This window comes from Mauremys mutica, chromosome 4 (assembly GCF_020497125.1).
Source record: "Mauremys mutica isolate MM-2020 ecotype Southern chromosome 4, ASM2049712v1, whole genome shotgun sequence".
NCBI classification, from domain to species: Eukaryota; Metazoa; Chordata; order Testudines; family Geoemydidae; genus Mauremys; species Mauremys mutica.
This window is the reverse complement of record NC_059075.1, coordinates 37,753,890-37,772,164: the sequence shown is the minus strand read 5'-3', so window position 1 is coordinate 37,772,164 and position 18,275 is coordinate 37,753,890. Positions and strand designations below refer to the sequence as shown.

The 18,275-nt window shown below is 41.8% G+C and overlaps 1 protein-coding gene and 1 long non-coding RNA gene across 5 annotated transcripts in view; one reads left to right on the top strand and one right to left on the bottom strand.

Annotated features, from left to right (window-relative positions):
* LOC123369504 overlaps positions 1-9,672 on the top strand; it is a 38,576-nt gene extending 28,904 nt beyond the window's left edge. Inside the window, exons 2-3 of the long non-coding RNA XR_006579064.1 lie at positions 7,437-7,682; positions 8,577-9,672. This is a non-coding gene — a long non-coding RNA (uncharacterized LOC123369504). The remainder of the gene's footprint in view (positions 1-7,436; positions 7,683-8,576) is intronic.
* Positions 147-18,275, bottom strand: part of STON2 (stonin 2) — a 94,164-nt gene continuing 76,035 nt past the window's right edge. The window contains exons 5-8 of one of the 4 annotated variants that reach the window (XM_045015144.1): positions 15,612-17,450; positions 7,375-7,577; positions 3,072-5,079; positions 147-893 (exon numbers count right to left, since the gene is read on the bottom strand). In XM_045015144.1, the coding sequence (XP_044871079.1) occupies positions 4,996-5,079; positions 7,375-7,577; positions 15,612-17,450 (2,126 nt within the window). In that variant the 3' untranslated portion in view covers positions 147-893; positions 3,072-4,995. Of the gene's footprint in view, positions 894-3,071; positions 5,080-7,374; positions 7,578-11,347; positions 12,266-15,611; positions 17,451-18,275 lie in introns of those variants that run through there. The other 3 variants (XM_045015146.1, XM_045015145.1, XM_045015147.1) reach the window with 3 other exon arrangements.

Genomic DNA, 18,275 nt, shown 5'->3' with positions numbered 1-18,275 from the left:
GTATCACCCCATTATTTCCAGGTTATGTCCCCTCCTGTACCTCTCAAAACAGTTCTCCTAGAGGGAGCCCTTGGTTGATAGCACAGTGGGCTCAGAGCAGCAGGATATGGAGGATACAGGACACAACTTCAATTTCACGATCAAAATGTGAGGATTTTGTTTTGTGTTTACATTTATTTAACAGTTTTCCCACAGTTTAAACAAAAATTATATCCCACTCCAGAGCTGCTAAAAAAAGGAACAATATCATAACATAATTAAACCACCTCTACAGAGTTAGCCAGTGTGTAGACTTTCTTATTTTACAAAACAAAAAGAGAAGAACATGTTACAAAATAATTAGATCAGTCCATCACAATAGTGCAAGAGGTTATGAATTGTGTGGATGGATGAGGCGTAAGGAAGGTTAGGAACAACTTAAATTTTGTTGTCCCAGAAGGCTTCAAGGCTCACGGCAGGTTGCTTTAGGCTAAATGGTAGCAGCTGGTGTGTATTTCTTCAACAACTGATCAGCGGCTTCCGTTAATTCCTAGACTGACGAAAACCATGTAGGCTAAATCTGTACAAGCTGACCTAGGCAGTATCATCTTTTAAAATTTGCCAACCCCTAGAACAAAGGTAACACATCAGGGCCAAGTGCCACTGTATGCTAAGTGCCACTGAAATCAATGAGAGTTTCCTGCAAGCAACTGGCAGAGTAATTGGGCTCCAGAGATGGACTTTACTGGCTCTGGTGCCCCTTCTTTCACTTTCAGGACCTTTTGCAATGAAATCGATCCTTTCATCAGTAGTGAGGTAATCAGGAGGGACTCTGGGTAGCTCGTGAGTCAAGAGGACGTGTGGCTCCTGTAAGTCTTGGATTGTCTTGTCAAGTAGGTATTCCAGTCAGCTCCCTGCCAGAAGATAATGTATGTCACAATGATATGATATCTCAGCACTGCTCAGATGACAACGCATGGAGTGAAGAGCCCTAAAATTTCCCCTGTCTTTAGTGGGGATTATCATTTTAATTTTGAATAATTTTCAAATGCAGCAGGTATCATCAATCTGTTGGAGTATTTTTCAGATGAATTTGCCTTTTTTTCCTTTTGTTCTCATCAGCAAAATATCTAGAGTTATTAAATATAATATGTATCGGTAAGAGGAGTTTAGCTTTAAGGGGAGGACTTTAGTCTCCAATCACTCTGATCAAATGTCTGTTTCTCTAAAACCTGGTGTGGATTTTCCCCAAAAAACCATTAGCAACCACACTGTACCCCAAGTACCATTACTCTCCAAAAATTAAACTGAAAAAGAAAACAGGAAGGTCAGAGTGGAAATAGCTTCAGGAAATAAATGTACAGGTGCACTGAAGGCACTTTTTTTGCATGTTGCACTCCAGAACTATAAGCACTTCAAAGGGAGATCAAAGGGCAGAGATTGTGTCATTCACAAAGGGTGTACCTAATGAAAGGCATTTAAAGACACCTCTTCCCAGAGGTGGAATAATTATTCCTATCATACAAACCTCTTGCGTCTAAATCCTTTCTGCTGTTCTAAGGTCTGATGAAATTTTTTATTTTTCCCCCTACCCAACCTGTGTGCCCTGTGAATGGAGAATATGGTCCATGCATAACTGCACACTAGCAGAAAGAATGAGACAGAAAGACAGACTGCCATTGAGGAAAGCTGGCATTGGCCACATCACACAAGGACAGTGTAGCCCTCTGAAGGCACTAAAGGCCAGATGTTCAAGTGCTCAGCCCTCAGGCTAGATTTTAAAGAGTTCCCATAATCTAGTAGCCCCCCCAATTTGCAACACTTATAGCCAGATTTTCAAAAGAGTCCAGCACCCAATGCTGTTTTGAAAATCTGGCCATTTATTCTGGTACCTAATAGGGAGGCAAATTGCTTTGAAAATCTGGCTTTGATAGTTGGTGCTGAACTCTGGAAAATCTGACTGCATAAATATAAAAGTATCAAGGATGCTCCGCAGAAATCAAAAGGGGATTAAAATAGTTTTTTAAGAATAGATGACCCAATTTCATCCACTGAACTCCAATTGGCTTCTGAGGAGCTACTCCTGAGTTACACCGGTATGAGTGAGATTAGAATCAGTCTTATAGTCTTAGTTTCATTAACTTATTTTTAATTAGAGAGAGAGAGAGAGAGAGAGAGAGAGAGAGAAATGAAGCAAGAACAGAAACCTCTGAGTCTCCATCATCCCATTTGTTGGAAAGTATCTGTCCTGTGGCTGGACTTCCATACATACTAAACTTCTTAAAATAAAATAGAGAAGGGAAACTGTGTTCAAGTTCCCTCTCTGTTCAAGGCCTGTCAAATCTTCTTGCTTAATTATTTCTTATATTTAACTGTCACTAGGATGCATTTCCAAATGTTCAGAGGTTGGGGAGAGCATGCAAAAGTTCATATACTGATCTAAGCTAGCCAAACCTCTTGGGTCTGCAAATCTGGGCTAGAAATTTAATAAGAACAGCCTCTTTCACATGAGCTTTCCGATAGTTCCTCAGTAACATCCTGAGAACACATTCACTTCTTATATTTTGTTACTTCTCTTTCTGGGCCTTACCAGAAACTAGGATGACAAGATAGCAAGTGTGGGGTAATAGTCACTTATATAAGACACAGCCCCCAATAGCTGGACTGTCCCTATAAAATTGGGACATCTGGTCACCCTACCAGAAACTGGAGTTCTAGAGACAACAGTGAAAATAGAAAATAAGGGGAACAAAAGTTATCTAAACTTTTTTGAACAACAATTTGTTTTAAGTTTTAGGAACAGTGGGAGGAAATTCTTATTTTATACAGAGATGGACCTGAGCTACAAAGTTCCCAGCCAGCCCAGTGTAAGCGTCAATCAAGAAATTTGGATCTGGGTTCAGATTTTGAATCTTCCTTCACCCCAGAGTCAGGGACTGTTTGGATATTTCAGGTACATCTCTCTAACTTTATGCAATCCTATGCATAACTACTTAGCACTTCAAAAGTGCTTTTTATTCACAGCTCACAAAATGCTTTACAAAGGTGGGTATGAGTGTTCCCATTTTCAGAGAGATCCTGCAAATACTTACTATGTAATGAAGTGCTTGGAGCTGTCCCTTGGGCTTTACAGTTGAAAGCTCCATGCCGAGTAATAAGTTTTTTAAGGATTGGGCCCTGAATTATTTTTTAGAAATGTTCTTTTGCAATAGATGCTGTAGCTTTATTGCTACCTAAAGAAAAAGATGAACCTTTCATTTTTAATTTTGATTTTAAAAGGACATCATCAGATTACTCTAGGCTTAAAATTTAGGTGCATATAAAAAGAGGGCCTTAGAAGGGGTCTCGTAATTTTTAAAAAATTTTTAATGAAAACAATTATTAGTCCAAATGTAAATAATCCCATGTGGCATTTGGAACCTGAACACAGAAACACTGTTCATGGAAGTCACAGTGAAAGTAACCAGGGACCAAAATGAAAGTCTATTTTCCATGACCCACACTGAGTGAAATGCAAAATGTAAAAAGTGCACAAATAATGAAAAATAAATTTAGAATTTTAAAAGTCTCTCTATTTTAATGAATTAGCATGTTGTTAATAATACCATAAGGATTTTTTTAAATGTATGATATTTAAGTCAACAGTATCCCTTTAAAAAGATAAATGGTTTAACAAGTTACTATTCTTTTATCAAAAACTATTACTTTTGGGCAGGGGAGCAAACAGGTCAGATACACAACTGTAAAAATTAGGTATTGTAAACATTTTACAACTCAGCTGCAATGTGTATTGAGTGAGTGATTTTGCCTTCTACAGTCTGGTCTAGGGAAAAGATAAGGGAGGGACTTGCTACTACTTTCAGCCAAGAGGAGGTTTCCTTAGTTCACTGTGATAGAGGTGTTTTTAGAGGCTTTTAGTCCCAGTTAGTGTGTGATTGAAAAGATAATTGTGTCTACAGTACACACATTTGTTACACTGTATGCTTTCTTGGAATAAGAAGTACTGTTAGGATGAAACCTGAAAGCAACATTGTATTACAAGGACAGGAACACACAACATTTACTTCTTATAATGCCTTCGAAAGTATTGGGAACACAAGATCCTACTGTCCAAACAACATGAACCAGTAAACAGTCTACTTAATCATTCAGGAAAATGTTAAAATAAAATCTATTGCCCTCAGATATCTTTCTAGGCAGGAATGATCTAATCCCTGCTATACACTGCACACTCTCTATTAAAAGCAGCTATCACATGTTCAGGCATAAACCTGACTAGCAAGTGAAAACCTTAAGAACAAATGAATTTTTCTCATGACTAGTCAAGATCCTATTAAAATGTGCATTACTTTAGTGTTCGGATTTAGAGGATGAGATAAGAAAAGGTGACTGGGAAGAGTCAGATAATCAGCTATATTATTTTGTGTTTATTTCCTTGGTGTTCACTATGTTCTGGATGTAGGGAAATTTTTATTTTGTTGACTATTTCATAAAAGGAAGACCTTTTCATGCACCACTTTTCCCCTTGCTGCTCCCTAGTTCCCCCAATGCTTAGCTCTCAAAAAGTTTTATTCTGCAGATCACAAGGAAGGCTCTGCTGATGACCAAACCACCGGTTTACAAGAAAACATTCAAATAATAGGAGAAGACTGTAAGCGAGGTCAGGGTTGCTTTTTGTTTTGGCTGCAGTTGTCGACATAACATACTTCAGTGCAGAAAGGTAAATGGTGAAGAAGCAGAAAGGAAGGCAGGCTTGAATGTAGTGTAAGTCTTTCTGTCAATACACTGGATGAATATAAAATGTTCCAGCAAATCCCTAAGCTCTTCTAAACAAACCGTCAACAAACCTCTTGCCAAAATACAGATAATAGTGAGCCAGGTAACTCAAGACACAGTCACACTGAAGAGCATTTTTTTTAAAAAGTACTGCTTTGTACTTCTTACAGCAGAAGCTAGGTGTTGCAGTTCTCTTCAGCTGGCTCCGTTGACATTACTGCTCCTCCCATGGGTCTTCCTTCACTGCATGGCACAATCCTTGGGATTTTCAATTTCTGCTCCCTTCAGATCAAGATTCAAGTTCTTTTTCTGTTCTATTTCCACCTGACAAGAAAAAAAAGAGGGGAAACATCTGTATTGAAAAAGGAAAGAAAAGAACAAGACATTCTAACCAGCTTATGATTTTGTGTTCTCAGGCCACAAACTTTTGGATTATTGCAGAGGCTGGGAAATTACTTGCTCTCAACCACAGGTTATAATTAGATATGGGCTGAGGAAGGGGCTCTGAATCTGGATTAAGTTTAGTACAGGGTTTTCAATTTCAGGTTTAAGGTCACATGAGGGTTAGAGTTTAGAGACTGAACAATGCTTCAATCCTTTGAGCAGATCTCAGAGGTTTCATCCAAACTGACAGCAATTTTGTACAATTTCTCACAACTTGGGATCCAAACGTCAGGAAAAGAACTGTCCCTGAGTAACTCTGGATACAGTCAAACTGCTACTGGTATCATCCCCCTTCTGGTTTTAGATCCAAACCCACAATTTAAAATTGCAGAAGCTGACTTTGATCATAAGATCTGAATCCAAGCCTCCCTGAAATTCAAAGGGGTTTAGATTAGAGATTCTTGTTTTGATCATATCTGATATTGTTAATTAAATAATAGTAACTGTATTTCTAAATAGCACCAATCTACAACAGTATCCCAGAAATTTTACAATGAAACATATACAGTTTAAACACACTGAAAACATTCAAGAGTAAAATAAAAACAGTTCAGATCCATCTGTGTATAAACAATCTCTGCATAGTCATAAATAAAGTCAACATGCTGGGCTGAACACCCTTGGGAGAAGGAAGCCCTTTTAAAACATGTTTGAAAACATAATTCTGTGGCACACCACAGCCTGCTCTCTAAGTATTTCAGATTTACCAAACACTGGCACCAGCAAAATGATGTAAAACAACAGTAAAGTCCTGGATGCCAAGGACTCTAGTTGTCCATTCCCTTAGGTTCCCAGAAGGAGTGATGATAGAGACCAGGATCTTTCTACTCCAGCTTGACTTATTACAGGCAGAGCTGGTAGCAGAACCTTAGTTAAGGTTGTCCAACATTTTTCATTATAGAACCCTGTTTTCAGATGCTTGCAACTTTACCTAAATTTAACCATTTTGAAATTTTACATGCCAATTATCTGCCGCAGGCTGAATTTGTTGTAGAAAATTTCAGCAAAGATGGTCCCATCATTTCTGAAAACAAGGTTATAGAAAAAATATGTTGTTTTGCCCATATCAAAAAGTCTTACAGCCATTTAATCAGGAAGCTCTAGTCCCTCCCTACTTTGAAACTGAGACAAACACATTCTGACTCTATAGGTCAGTGGTTATGGCAGTTGCCTGGGGTGTGGAAAACCAGGTTTTAAGTGCCTCTGAATCAGACTATTGGAATCTCTCCTAGTTTTGACCAGAAATTCCATCCTGGACCCATGAAAACTTCCAGACAAAAGATTTGACAAAACTGGTCCATTTCCACAAAAAGTTGTGGTTTTGACAAATCTGCCCCCTTCTCACTCCCTACCCCCCAAAAGAAAAGAAAGAAAAAAGTGTTGAGAAATTCCTGACCAACTATACTTAGGTGCCAAAATACCTTTAAAAAGCTGGCCTTTAGGAGCCTAAGGCCTGGACTACACTGGGAGGGGAAGTCAATGCAAGATATGCAACTTCAGCTACGGGAATAGCGCGGGATCAACGGCTGCGGCTCCCCCGTCAACTCTGCTACTGCCGCTCACCCTGGTGAAGTTCCGGAGTCGACAGGAGTGCATTCGGGGATTGATATATCGCGTCTAGACAAGACGCGATATATCGATTCCCGACAGATTGATCGCTACCCGCCGATCCAGCGGGTAGTGTGGATGTACCCTAAGTCTCATTGAAAGTCATTTCTAAAATGGGACTTAGGCATTTTTGAAGATTTTATCCTACATCTTAAGCTGGTGCACATTGGTCTAGCTCCACTGAAACAAATAGTGCTATGCTGATTTATGCCAGCTCAGGAATTAGCCCATCACCATTTAAAAGTACTGAAATATTTACTTTTGACTAGAATAACTGCAAAATTGCTGAAGCTAGAAAGAAAGGTGTATACTACTCTTACAGAAAAGCATGGGGAAACCTTGTGTCACTCAACAGTTACTTATTTGGCAGTGATGGATACAGGAATTCAAAGCGCGATGAGTTAGGGTTGTCTAAGCACAGGGCTGGGAGTCAAGAGTTCTGCTCCCACCTCTGACTCTGTGTCACCTTGATAAATCATCTCCTTCACCAGCATTAAATACATTGAAAGAAAAATGACTCATGCAACAGCTATGCTAGCCGCAGTGACTGCCGGCTGCTCACTTTACCTTGTAACTATAGTGTGCTGAATAGTTGACCCATTTCCTGACATCACGCTTGTCCTCTACAGAAATGGACCGAACAGTGGCTTTGGACGCCGAAGTGGTGGGCATGTCAAACTCCACGTCCACATAGCGGATGAAACTGGAAGGCACTTCCCGGTCAGAGCCAAGCTCCAGGTGGCAAAAGAAGCAGTGGGGATGGCCGGAAGCTGAGAAGAGAGAGAAAATGAAACTTAAAACTGTTGTGAAGATTAACAAGGGCAACACCTAGGAAGAAGCATCTTAAAACAGGGGTAAACAGAGCATCTGCCTGAGTAAGTTATGAAATCATAATAGCTACAGTGCAGCTGGAGCTTCCAGAGATGACTAAAGCAAACAAGCTGCAGGGATGATAGTTGATCATTCTAGAGCGGCTTCAATGAATGAGAATTCTGGGTATAAACCAGTCACCACAGGGATCAGGAAAGAATTCTCCAACCTATTTCCATGTACAGCACTGGTGTACTGTGGGCAGTTTTTTACTTCCTCTGATGCATCAGGTATTGGGCACAGCCAAAGGCAGGATCTTGCAGTACACAGTCCAATGTTGTCTTTCATCTGAGAATGATATTAGCCTTTCAGCTAGATATTATAACCATTTTATAGATAGGAAAATAAAACTAAAAAAAATGATTTCTTTAAGGTCACACAGCAAGTCAATGGCCAAGCTAGGAACAGAACCCAGGAATTCCAACTTCTAGTTCATTATTCCATCCCCGTACACAATACTCACTCCTTAAAAAGGGCAATGTAAGTGATAGTTTAAAATTGTAGTGATCTGTGAGCATTACATTTTGTTTTTTGTCTTCTTTGCCCTGTTGGAAAGCAGTGTGGTCTAGTCATTAGAGCACCGGCTGACCATCAGGACATATGGGTTCTATTCCTGCCTGTCATCAACTCACTGTGATCTTGGGCAAGTCACTTAACCTCTTTGTGCCTCAATTTTTCTATCTGCAAAATGAGGATAGTATCTTTCAAAAGCACTTTGAGAACCTTGGCTGAAGGGTGTTCGATTGATTCTAAGCATGATTATTATCCTTACATTTGTCTAAGTAAAACAAATCCATGCATGACACAACAAGGCTCTGGCCACCTGGTTGTGCATGGTGATGTTTAATTTCTAACCATCCATTTTGCAATCACTATGGGAGCATTTGCCTTTTATACAGGTGATGAAGATGCACACTGAGAAGCTAAAAAGGAACGCGGAAGGTTGAGTTTGGGAAGTAAGAGTGGAAAGAAGCCTGAAAGCCCTCCACATGGAGCAGAATGGGAGTACCATACATGATGGGCTTACAGAATTGTGCCTTGGAAGACCAGCAGTTGAGACAACTACCCAAACAATGAGCACACCCAGAGTTTATTCCAAAACATGCAACCCCCTGAGCCTGCAAAGCAAGGCAGTGTATCTTCAATGATAGTACTAACTCTTAGCACTGACAGGGTGAAATTCACCCCTGTGCAGAGAGCCAGCACTAGACAACGCCTAAGCGCCTCTGAGTCCCACTTCAGCCCTCAAAATAGAGCTCAAAATGGGATTTATAGGCCCTGTGCAAGTCCGTCTTCAGAGGGGTGAATTCCATCCACAGAGCATTTGGTATTTTCAAAGCACAGCACAAACACTACTCAACCATGTACAACGGCTTCCTAATGAAGTTTAAGGTAAATGCTGCTTCTAGTCAGGCCAGAAATAACAATTATTATTATTAATAAATAATAATAATATTTTATATTGCTTCAGCCAGGTTGGGGTCCCATTGTGCTAAGGACTGTATAAACGTACAGTAAATACTGCACAAACAGGTTCTTCAGAATGCATTGGTGTTCCCATCTTCAGTTGGACGGGGGTGTGCAGAGACAAAAAACAATGAAGAACAAGGGCATTAATTGAACTTTTACAGACTTCAAATATGCCTTGATGGAAGTTTTGGGTCAAGGTTCAAGGATCCTAATGGGGTTCAAGGATCCAGAATGGCTTTGCTCTTCCATAATGGAAAAGCAACTGGAAGCAGGTTTCCAAGAAAATTCCAGTTGTCTATGTCCTGAGCAAGTTTTAAGGGCTGTGCCTTCTCCATGTATATTAAATCAAGAGCCTATCAAAGGACATGCTTCAGGAGGAGGAGGAAAAGGTTTAATTTAAAAGAGCACAAAGAACCCTCCCCCAAAATGTTAAAATAATATGGTACTGATTTGTTCCTTGTGTTGCAAAGAAAAGGAGACTATGACTTTATTTTTTCCAATAAATGGACCTTAAATAAATAAATAATTTACACACCGCTGAACTTTAATTCTGGCTTTTCATCTTCAAAACACTTTGCAGACAATTTTTAAAAAGCATCTAAATGACTTAGGAGACTCTGGCTACATCTACACTGCAGCTAAGAGGTGTGATTCCCAGATCGGTGTGCTGTGCTTGTGTTAGTGTGCTAAAAATAGCAGTGTAGTTGTGGCAGCTTGGGCTAACTGCCTAAGTACCACCCTGTCCAAGATTCCAGGTATGTACTTGGACGGTGAGCCTGAGCTGCTACTTGTGCCACCATGGTCACACTGCTACTTTTAGTGCACTAGCTTGAGCAGAGTAGTGCATATACATCTACCTGAGAGGGGAACTACACCTCCCAGCTGCAGTGCAGATGTAGCCTATGGGCATGTCTACATTGCAATCCACAGGTGTGACTGTAGCTAGTGTAGACATAACCAGATAGATCACAGCTAGCTCGAGTAACAGTAGCAGTGAAGCTGTGGCAGCATGACCGGCTGCAAGAGATAGCCCTGCCTGCCTCGGATCCTGAGTACATACTCAAGTGCTGGTGCTGCCGCGGCTTCACTGCTATTGTTACTCGAGCTAGCTTTGACAAACTAGCTCAGGTATGTCTACAGTGGCTGCAAATACACCTCCCTACTGCAGTGTAGACACATACCCTAAGTACCATTTTCAAAAATAATATGTAAATACATTTAAAAATCTGGGCCTTTTGTCACTTACGAGGCTAAGTCCCACTGACTTTTGAAAACAGGACTTAGATGCTTTGAAAACTGTACCCATTATCTATATTTAATCCACAGACCATCACTGTGAGGTAAGGAAGTATTCCTGTTTGGGGTGGGGAGAACTGAGGCACAGAGAGCTTAAGGACCAAACTGTGTCTGACTACAGCATGGATGCACAAGGGGAGGGGGGACAAAGAATCTTTCCCAACATTGTATATGTTGGGGCTGGGTACAATTATCGTCTCCCTTAAGCACAGAGACTGTATTCTCCTAGAATCTCTGTCAGCAGAAACACCCCAGAAAGGGAGACTAACGTGGATGGGAGGCAGCATTATATCCACACCTCCAATGGCCAGTGGAGCTGTTTGGCCAGAGAGAGCAGAGCATGCTGAACCATCTGGAGGGATGGTGGATTTTCATGTGAATGGTAAATGGCACATCCCTCATACAAACACCACCCCCTGCCAACTTTGAAATCCCTTCTTCAAAGCATGGAGTCACTAAAGCATTTCAGAGGAAAGATCTTAATAATTTTTTAACATGGGCTAAGCAATGGATGAGTCCCTAGCCTCTCTCTCTGATTCCTCTCTGGCTGAAGTTTAAAAAAAAAAAAAAAAGGACAAAAAAAAGCCAGAGGAAGACCCCTGGCATGTAAAAATTTAAGCCCAAACAGTTAAAGTTTGTCAAAACAGGGTCTTGTAATAGGAAATGTCAAACAACCTAAATGATAGGTGGTGCAACTAGCCCCACCTATAATACAAAAAAACCTCGGACACTGCGTAACATCATGAGAATGAAACTAAATACTGAACCTACTTCTCTGGCAACACAGGACAAATAAGCAAGGTTTTTAACTATCACAACAGACATAATGTTTATTTGAACTGACTGTTTCTGATTGTTTATAGAGTGCCACTGATGCACTTGAGACAAAACAAACGTGGTCCCTGCTGTAAAAAACTTGCAATCTAAGGGCCTCAGCCAACTCCCACCAATCAAAGTCAATGGTAAAATTCCCACTGACTTCAAAGAGAGCAGGATCAATCCCTAAATTAGCCTAAATTATGTTGGTTTACACATAACATGACCCCATGAGCTGTAGTCAGTTGAACTCTGCACAACTGAACTGAGCTATAAATCATGGGGGGGAAGGTGTCATTTATTTTTAAACTATTTGATCAATTTTAGTAGCAATAACAAGTAACAGTACATTCAAATTTCACTGTGCACATCATTCAAACATTTACTGTTGGTGCCCACTCAAATGTCTGGCACTTATGTTATATAAGTGAAATGTCCGTGAATGCAAAAATACACAAAGTTATTAGGACATATATGGAACCCAAGCAGTCATTAACTGATCAGGGGTCACAAAATATAACTTAATTATACTTCTATTTCCCCCGCCACACCCAATCAGACTCCTTAGCCTGAAAGACAGATAAAGTCTGTAGTAAAACCGAGAAGACATCAGACAGATTTATCCTCTTCTGGGCTTCCTGCCTCCCTGAGGCACGAACACCTCAGTCTCACTTTCAAGGACTCACTTCTCACAATAAAGTCCATGTTGAAAATTATCTGTGTTTCAGAAATTGGCTTGAGCTGCCATGTTTGGAAGGGACCTGGTTCTAAACTGTCCCCGAAGTTCAGAGGCGGTGAGATCTAGGGTTTTAATTTGGCCCGCTTTATAGGTAGGGCCAAGCCAGCATGCTTGGGACTGGATCCATAGCCAAACTGCTCCACAGTTCAGGATATCTAGATCCAAGATTCTGGTTTGGGTCACACCTCTGTTTTGTTTGTACAGCTTTTTCCCATGATCATGAAGCCTCTGTATGGATATTTTCTTAATACGCTTTTGTTCCACTGTCTAGAGAGTAAAAAATACATGTTAGTTCTCTTGTACTGGATCACATCCAGTTGTGACTGAGGCTCTGCGGGGCCTATAAACAGGCTTCCTTTATCAGCCAGTGTCAACAAGTTCATTGTGAATCAGAGAAGAGCAACAGAGTTTACCAAGCTGTTCTGGGAAGAAGCTCAGCAACATACTCCATAGAATCCTACCATTAGTTACCTCCAAGAGAAAAACACAGGCTAAATACATGGATTGTTTCATTCAGTCATATGCTTTTGAATTTGTAGCCACAAGCAAATGGCCCAGATGCTTTCGCAGATGACCTTGGTGGCAGGTTCTAAAGCTGGACAGCATAGGGCCTGTTCATATCAGGAACCACAAAGACAAGAAGTCGGGATAAGGCAGTGAAGCTACAGGAATAATTCCTAGGATTTTATGATCTGCAAGTGAACACTGGGTTAAATGGTTTAGGACTTGGTTACCTGAGCGACCCACCACTCTCCCACTCCAATACCACCTTCAGTGGCAGTCAGTAAGGACAGGCAGCTAAATCCCTCTTGATTTAAACTGGAGGGGGCTGCTGCATAGTATTTTCTATGGGGGTCCTTGAAAGTGGAATTTGCCCTCCCTTTTTGGTCTACCAGAGCCTGGATTTGTCAACATTCAGGGCATGCAGCAAAGCCTACCTTTTGATAAGGGCTGAAGTTTGTGGATGGCTAGCTAGGTGGGTCTCTATTATTATATTTTGGGTGACTGTTGTGGGTGGCTTCATTCAGGCAGCTGTCTGTGTATTTTTTTAAAAAAATTTGTTGTATATTCTGAGCATCTAGAGTAGGGGTCAGCAACCTTTCAGAAGTGGTGTGCCGAGTCTTCATTTATTCACTCTAATTTAAGGTTTCACCTGCCAGTAATACATTTTAATGTTTTTAGAAGGTCTCCTTCTATAAGTCTATAATATATAGCTAAACTATTGTTATATGTAAAGTAAGTACGGTTTTTTAACGTTTAAGAAGCTTCATTTAAAATTAAATTAAAATACAGAGCCCCCTGGACCAGTGGCCAGGACCCAGGAAGTGTGAGTGCCACTGAAAATCAGCTTGCGCGCCGCCTTTGGCATGCATGCCATAGGTTGCCTACCCCTGATCTAGAGCCATGGGATAAGTGCTGTCAAGAAATATACCGGTACCTCCACCAATACTTTATCATTCCCGCCCATACCACCTCCCCTAGATTCAGTGGCCATGTCACAATGCTTGCTCCTCTTTCCTTTCCCTCAAATCACAATGTGACCTGACAGGAGGGGCTGTTTGCAGGCAGGGCACCCCGCCTCCTCCCAGGTGTACCAGACAGACAGTTAGCACACATGTGTTGCTACTGCTCAGTACTGTGTGGGAAGACTCTCCAACAGCAGGGACTGCATTTCAGCTTCATCCTCCCCTTCTGGGAGGCAGATGTAAGGTTACAGACAGAGACAGACAAAGAACTGGAGTCTTGGGTTAACATTTCACATAAGGTGAAAGTGGATAAGGGAGCATCACTAATGGCTTGAGCAGGCAAAAGAGTCAAGAATTCTGGAATCTGTGAGCATTCTGCTAATGACATACTGTATGAATTTAGACAAGTCACTTAAGGTTATGTCTATACTTTGAGCTGGAGGTGTAAATTCCAGCTCAGGGACACATACCTAGACTAATGACTGACCTAGTACACTAAAAATAGAGCATAGTTGTGGTGGTGTGAGGGATAGCAGCCCTGAGTACTTGCCTAACAACTTGGATGTGTATGTACTTAGCCCCTCCCGCTGCCAGGGCTACACTCTATTTTTAGCATGCTAGCTTGATCAGAGCTAGCAGGGGTATGTCACCTTGAGCTGGAAATTGCACCTTCCATCTTGAAGCGCAGACATATGCTTAATCTCTGTGGGCTTCAGTTTTCCCTGCTGTAATGTCTGTAGAGCACACTGAGATCCTCAGATGGACGGTACCAGAGAAGAATAATTGTCACTGAACTTCATCCCGTGACCTGAAGGGTCATGCAGGCAGCACAGTGGGATTTTCCTAGCAAGCACATAATTATTTGTGTTTAGGGTCAGGCTGATAGTATGGAGTTTTCCAGGCATGCTGCTATTGACATGAGATTAGTCTTTCATCCTGATGTTTCTTTTTATTCCCCCTACTCTTAGCTTCTAGTCTCTCCTCCGAAGTAAACTCTCCAAGCCTCATTTGTTGTCAGAGTGATGTCTCTCCAGGTTTGTACTCTGTGGTGAATTCCTTACTGAGCTAAAAAGTGATCCAAAAGGTGAGAAGCACCTGGTTCAATGCTTTCCTTCCCTCCTGCCAAACGAGAACAGATGTTCTCAGAAAGGACCAAGTCTGGAGCATCATGGAACTTCTCTTGTAGGGAAAAAGTACAGGTAGGAACCTGCCCAGTGAGGCAGCTACAGGAACAAGTCAGTGTTTTAAATGGTGTTTATGCAAAGAATTGCATTAGCCAAGGGCATGGGAACCAGAAAGGGTAATTCACTATAAACAGAAAGTAAACTAGATGGTCAAATTTCACTGCCCAAGTTGGGTGAAGGGCAGAAAGTGAACAAATGTAATGGTGGTAAAAAGTAAATTAGATTTTGCAGATTACTTGAATGTTAATAATTAAAGGCATAACTATAAAAATACAGGGCAGGATAGGTTTTTAAGTTATATGATTTACCTTGACAGTGTCCCTTTAAATGTTAAATCAGGTCTTAGTCCCTGTCCACACTAGTTGAAAGATGTAGCCACAAGTTGTTGCATGGAATACTTTTAGCTTGTAGTGTTGTCTACACAGTGCCCTATGTCCACACACAACCGCCATACCTGGTACATGTATGAGCTCTGGTTGCAACACATGCAGTGAGATCTTTGTCTCAGGTCTTGCTGAACCAGTGCAATTTACAACATTGTGGATAGGAAGTCACAAGGGCTGGAGCTACAGTGATTTAGCTGGTCCCCCTGATATTACACAATACAGTGCCTTACATTTGGAAGTTACCCAAAAAGTACCTGTTCTCAGAAACAGTGTAGTGCATTATGGGAAAGCTTAGTCAAGAGTCCCAGAATGCACTGACAAAACCATGGTTGGAAGGCATATTTGCATGTGGCTACACCAAAATGGTTTTGTCAAAAACAGTGTTTCTTTGTGAGACACATTAAACCACCATTAGGATGAGTAAGACAACCAGCCATTTCATGCAATTGATGCCCCCTTGAACCTTCCAAAAGGACAATGGTTTATCCACTCTACCATGTAACTCCAATGTCCCCCAGCCCCCAAAATATACCTTTCCTTTAAGTTTATCCACTCAGACAGAGTACTCTCTACTCACCTGAGTTTTTGTCAGGCAGTCGGTTTATCCTCCATACAATGGAATTAAAGGCATGCTCATATTTGGCAGTTCCCAAAGTTACTCTCATTACCGGCTCAGAACCAGACATGCTAGTTGATCCAAAACTGGCACCCTTGTTCACCTTGGCTTTCAAAGATTTTTCTCCCAGGACACTTTCTCTGCGGAAGTTTTTCACCCACTCATTTGGCACTGGGTAGCGGACCATCACGTTTTCACAGGGGACCTGAGTTAGAGGGTCACGGTTGGAGGAGAACCCAGTGGACATCATCAGCCAGCTCTGGACCTCCACTTCAGCACCTTTGACAATGGCTGCTGTTCTCAGAGTGAAAGGCAAAGTCTTCTCAGCAAACACAGTCCTGAACCGCATCAGCTCAAATCGGCAGGCATCCAAGGGATTAAACTGGATAACGTGGGAGCTGTTAAACATTTCCTCGTCCACACATGAATGAAACCGGCAGTTATACAACTTAATCCACTTAGTGGTAGTGGTGGGCATAATATCCTGCCGTGCAACGATTTCATTCCCTTTTATAAGGATGTCATTAAGGCCCAGCCTGCATTCTGCGAGGCCAGAAAGGAAGCTGAGAACATGTATATGTGTCAGCACACTATGCTGGAGAATCCTATTGTCTCCTTTGGCCAAGATGCCATGAAACTCATCCTTGACATCAACAGTGATTTCTTCCTCTTGATAGTTTAATCCCACTGTGCTCAGATCTGTTGATGAGGCTGGCAAGTCCATTAGTATATCCTGAACTGCGCTGATGAAACTAAGGAAGTCTTCATAATCAGTAGTGCCTAGCTTTATCACTTGTTCCCTTTCTGCTGCGTGGCTGATTGCTGGTTTAGGCTGATACTTCCTTTTCTCCTTGTAGATGGTACGGTCTATACGCACGCTGTGTATCCTTCCATTCTCATCATAGTTTTGGAGCTTGGGCTCTGAAATCTCATGACTGATCTCAAGTTTGAATTCCTTAAAGGGCTTCTCCAGTCCCTTCTCATAAAAAAGCTGTAGATACCCGCTCGCAGTCATCTTGACGTAGATTGGCCCCCAATGCCTAGATGACATGATGTTTTTTTTCTCTGGTATCCTGAGCATCATTGGCCAGCCATCCTTGGGCTGAGATGGGGCCAAGTTCAACAATGTGCCATCCACCTCAAATGGCATCAAGGGGTCATCATCAGGTAGAGTTGGGCTGCTCAGGTGATCTGGATCCCCAATCCGGAGCTGCTTGAGCTGCTCGACAGCATCTGTGTGGGTTACGTTTTTGCTTGACTCGTCAAAGCTGATGGTGTCAGGTTCTTGGTAGAGAATAATAAGGGAGTCTCTTTGGCTTTGGCCTGGAGCGCTGGAGAGAGAGGAGCTGTGGGAACGCCTATCTCGTTCCTCTAAGAATGAGCTGAATGGGTTGATGGGTGAGGGTTGGACATCCCTCAGAGACTCATCCAGGAAGGGATTAGTAGCACTCCAGGGGGGTGTTCCAACAGAAGGCAGCCTATTTAAGGAGGAAAGATCTAGCTTTTGAACTTTAGTGAGGTCCACCAATGTGCTCCTGGGTCGCTCCCTCTTCTTAAAGGATGCAGCAAGATTACAGTTCACATCTGCAGTCTGCGGTGCTATTGGTGGTGTGTCTGGTTTCAAGGGAGAAAGGTTCTGGAGGGAAGCAGAGCTGACTTCATTGTCATCGAATGTCACCCAGCTGGGGAAACGAGCTGTGGTTGGGGTTGGAGAGTGCCCATTCATGGGGGTGCTATTCAGCTGCCAGTTGACAGCCTCCATATCTACCTCTTCATCTTCCTGGAAAGACGAGGAATTGTCTTGAAAGAGAGAGAAAGAGAGAGAAAAGGGAAATTTTAGTCCATTAGTCTGAAGCCAACTAGTTCTTTTCTCTAAAGGAGAAACTTTGTGGGCACCGTAGTTTCCATGCACAAAATGGGCTAATTTGCATGCTGTGCAAGGGAACTGGTCAAACAACTTGGCTGAAAGGCCAAAGAGTCTGATAAGAGTTACTGAGGGCCTGGTGCCAGTCACCTCCAAAGGGACAGAGAAACAAAGGTAGAAAGAAGCAGCAAGAGACAAATGAAGAAAATAGGAATAGCAGCAGAGATTGTACCTTCCTCCTCTCTCCAATACAAAACAAAACCTAAAAGGAGAAAACAAACACCTACCATATTGCAGTCATTTTTTTCTGTAATTTTTTTCTTTGTAGCTTTCTTCTTTACTCCCTCTCTCCTTTCATTCCTTCTCTCTTTTTCCTCTTTTGTTCCTTCTCTTCCTCATTTCTCTCTTGTTCCTTCTCTTTCTGTTCTTTCCCTTCTGCTTTCTCTCCCCCATGTGCTTTTGGGTTGTTGAATCCAATAGGAAGAGAGAGTGAAAGTGGTGGAAGGTCTTTTTTCTGCCACTCCCACTCCATCTCCATGTGCTTCGGCTGCTCTATTGCTGTTAGCATTAAAGCACATGGGGAAAGAGCATAAGCACTGGAAAAGGTGCATGAATGACATTCATTGCACAGGAGACATTCCAAAAGGCTGTTTACTTGGCCTGCCCTGTGGAGAATTATCAGTCAGCCCTAAGATGTCTGTGAAATGCTTCTCAGGGAAGCTATGAACTAATGATGTAGGAATGGTTAAAGAAACGCATAT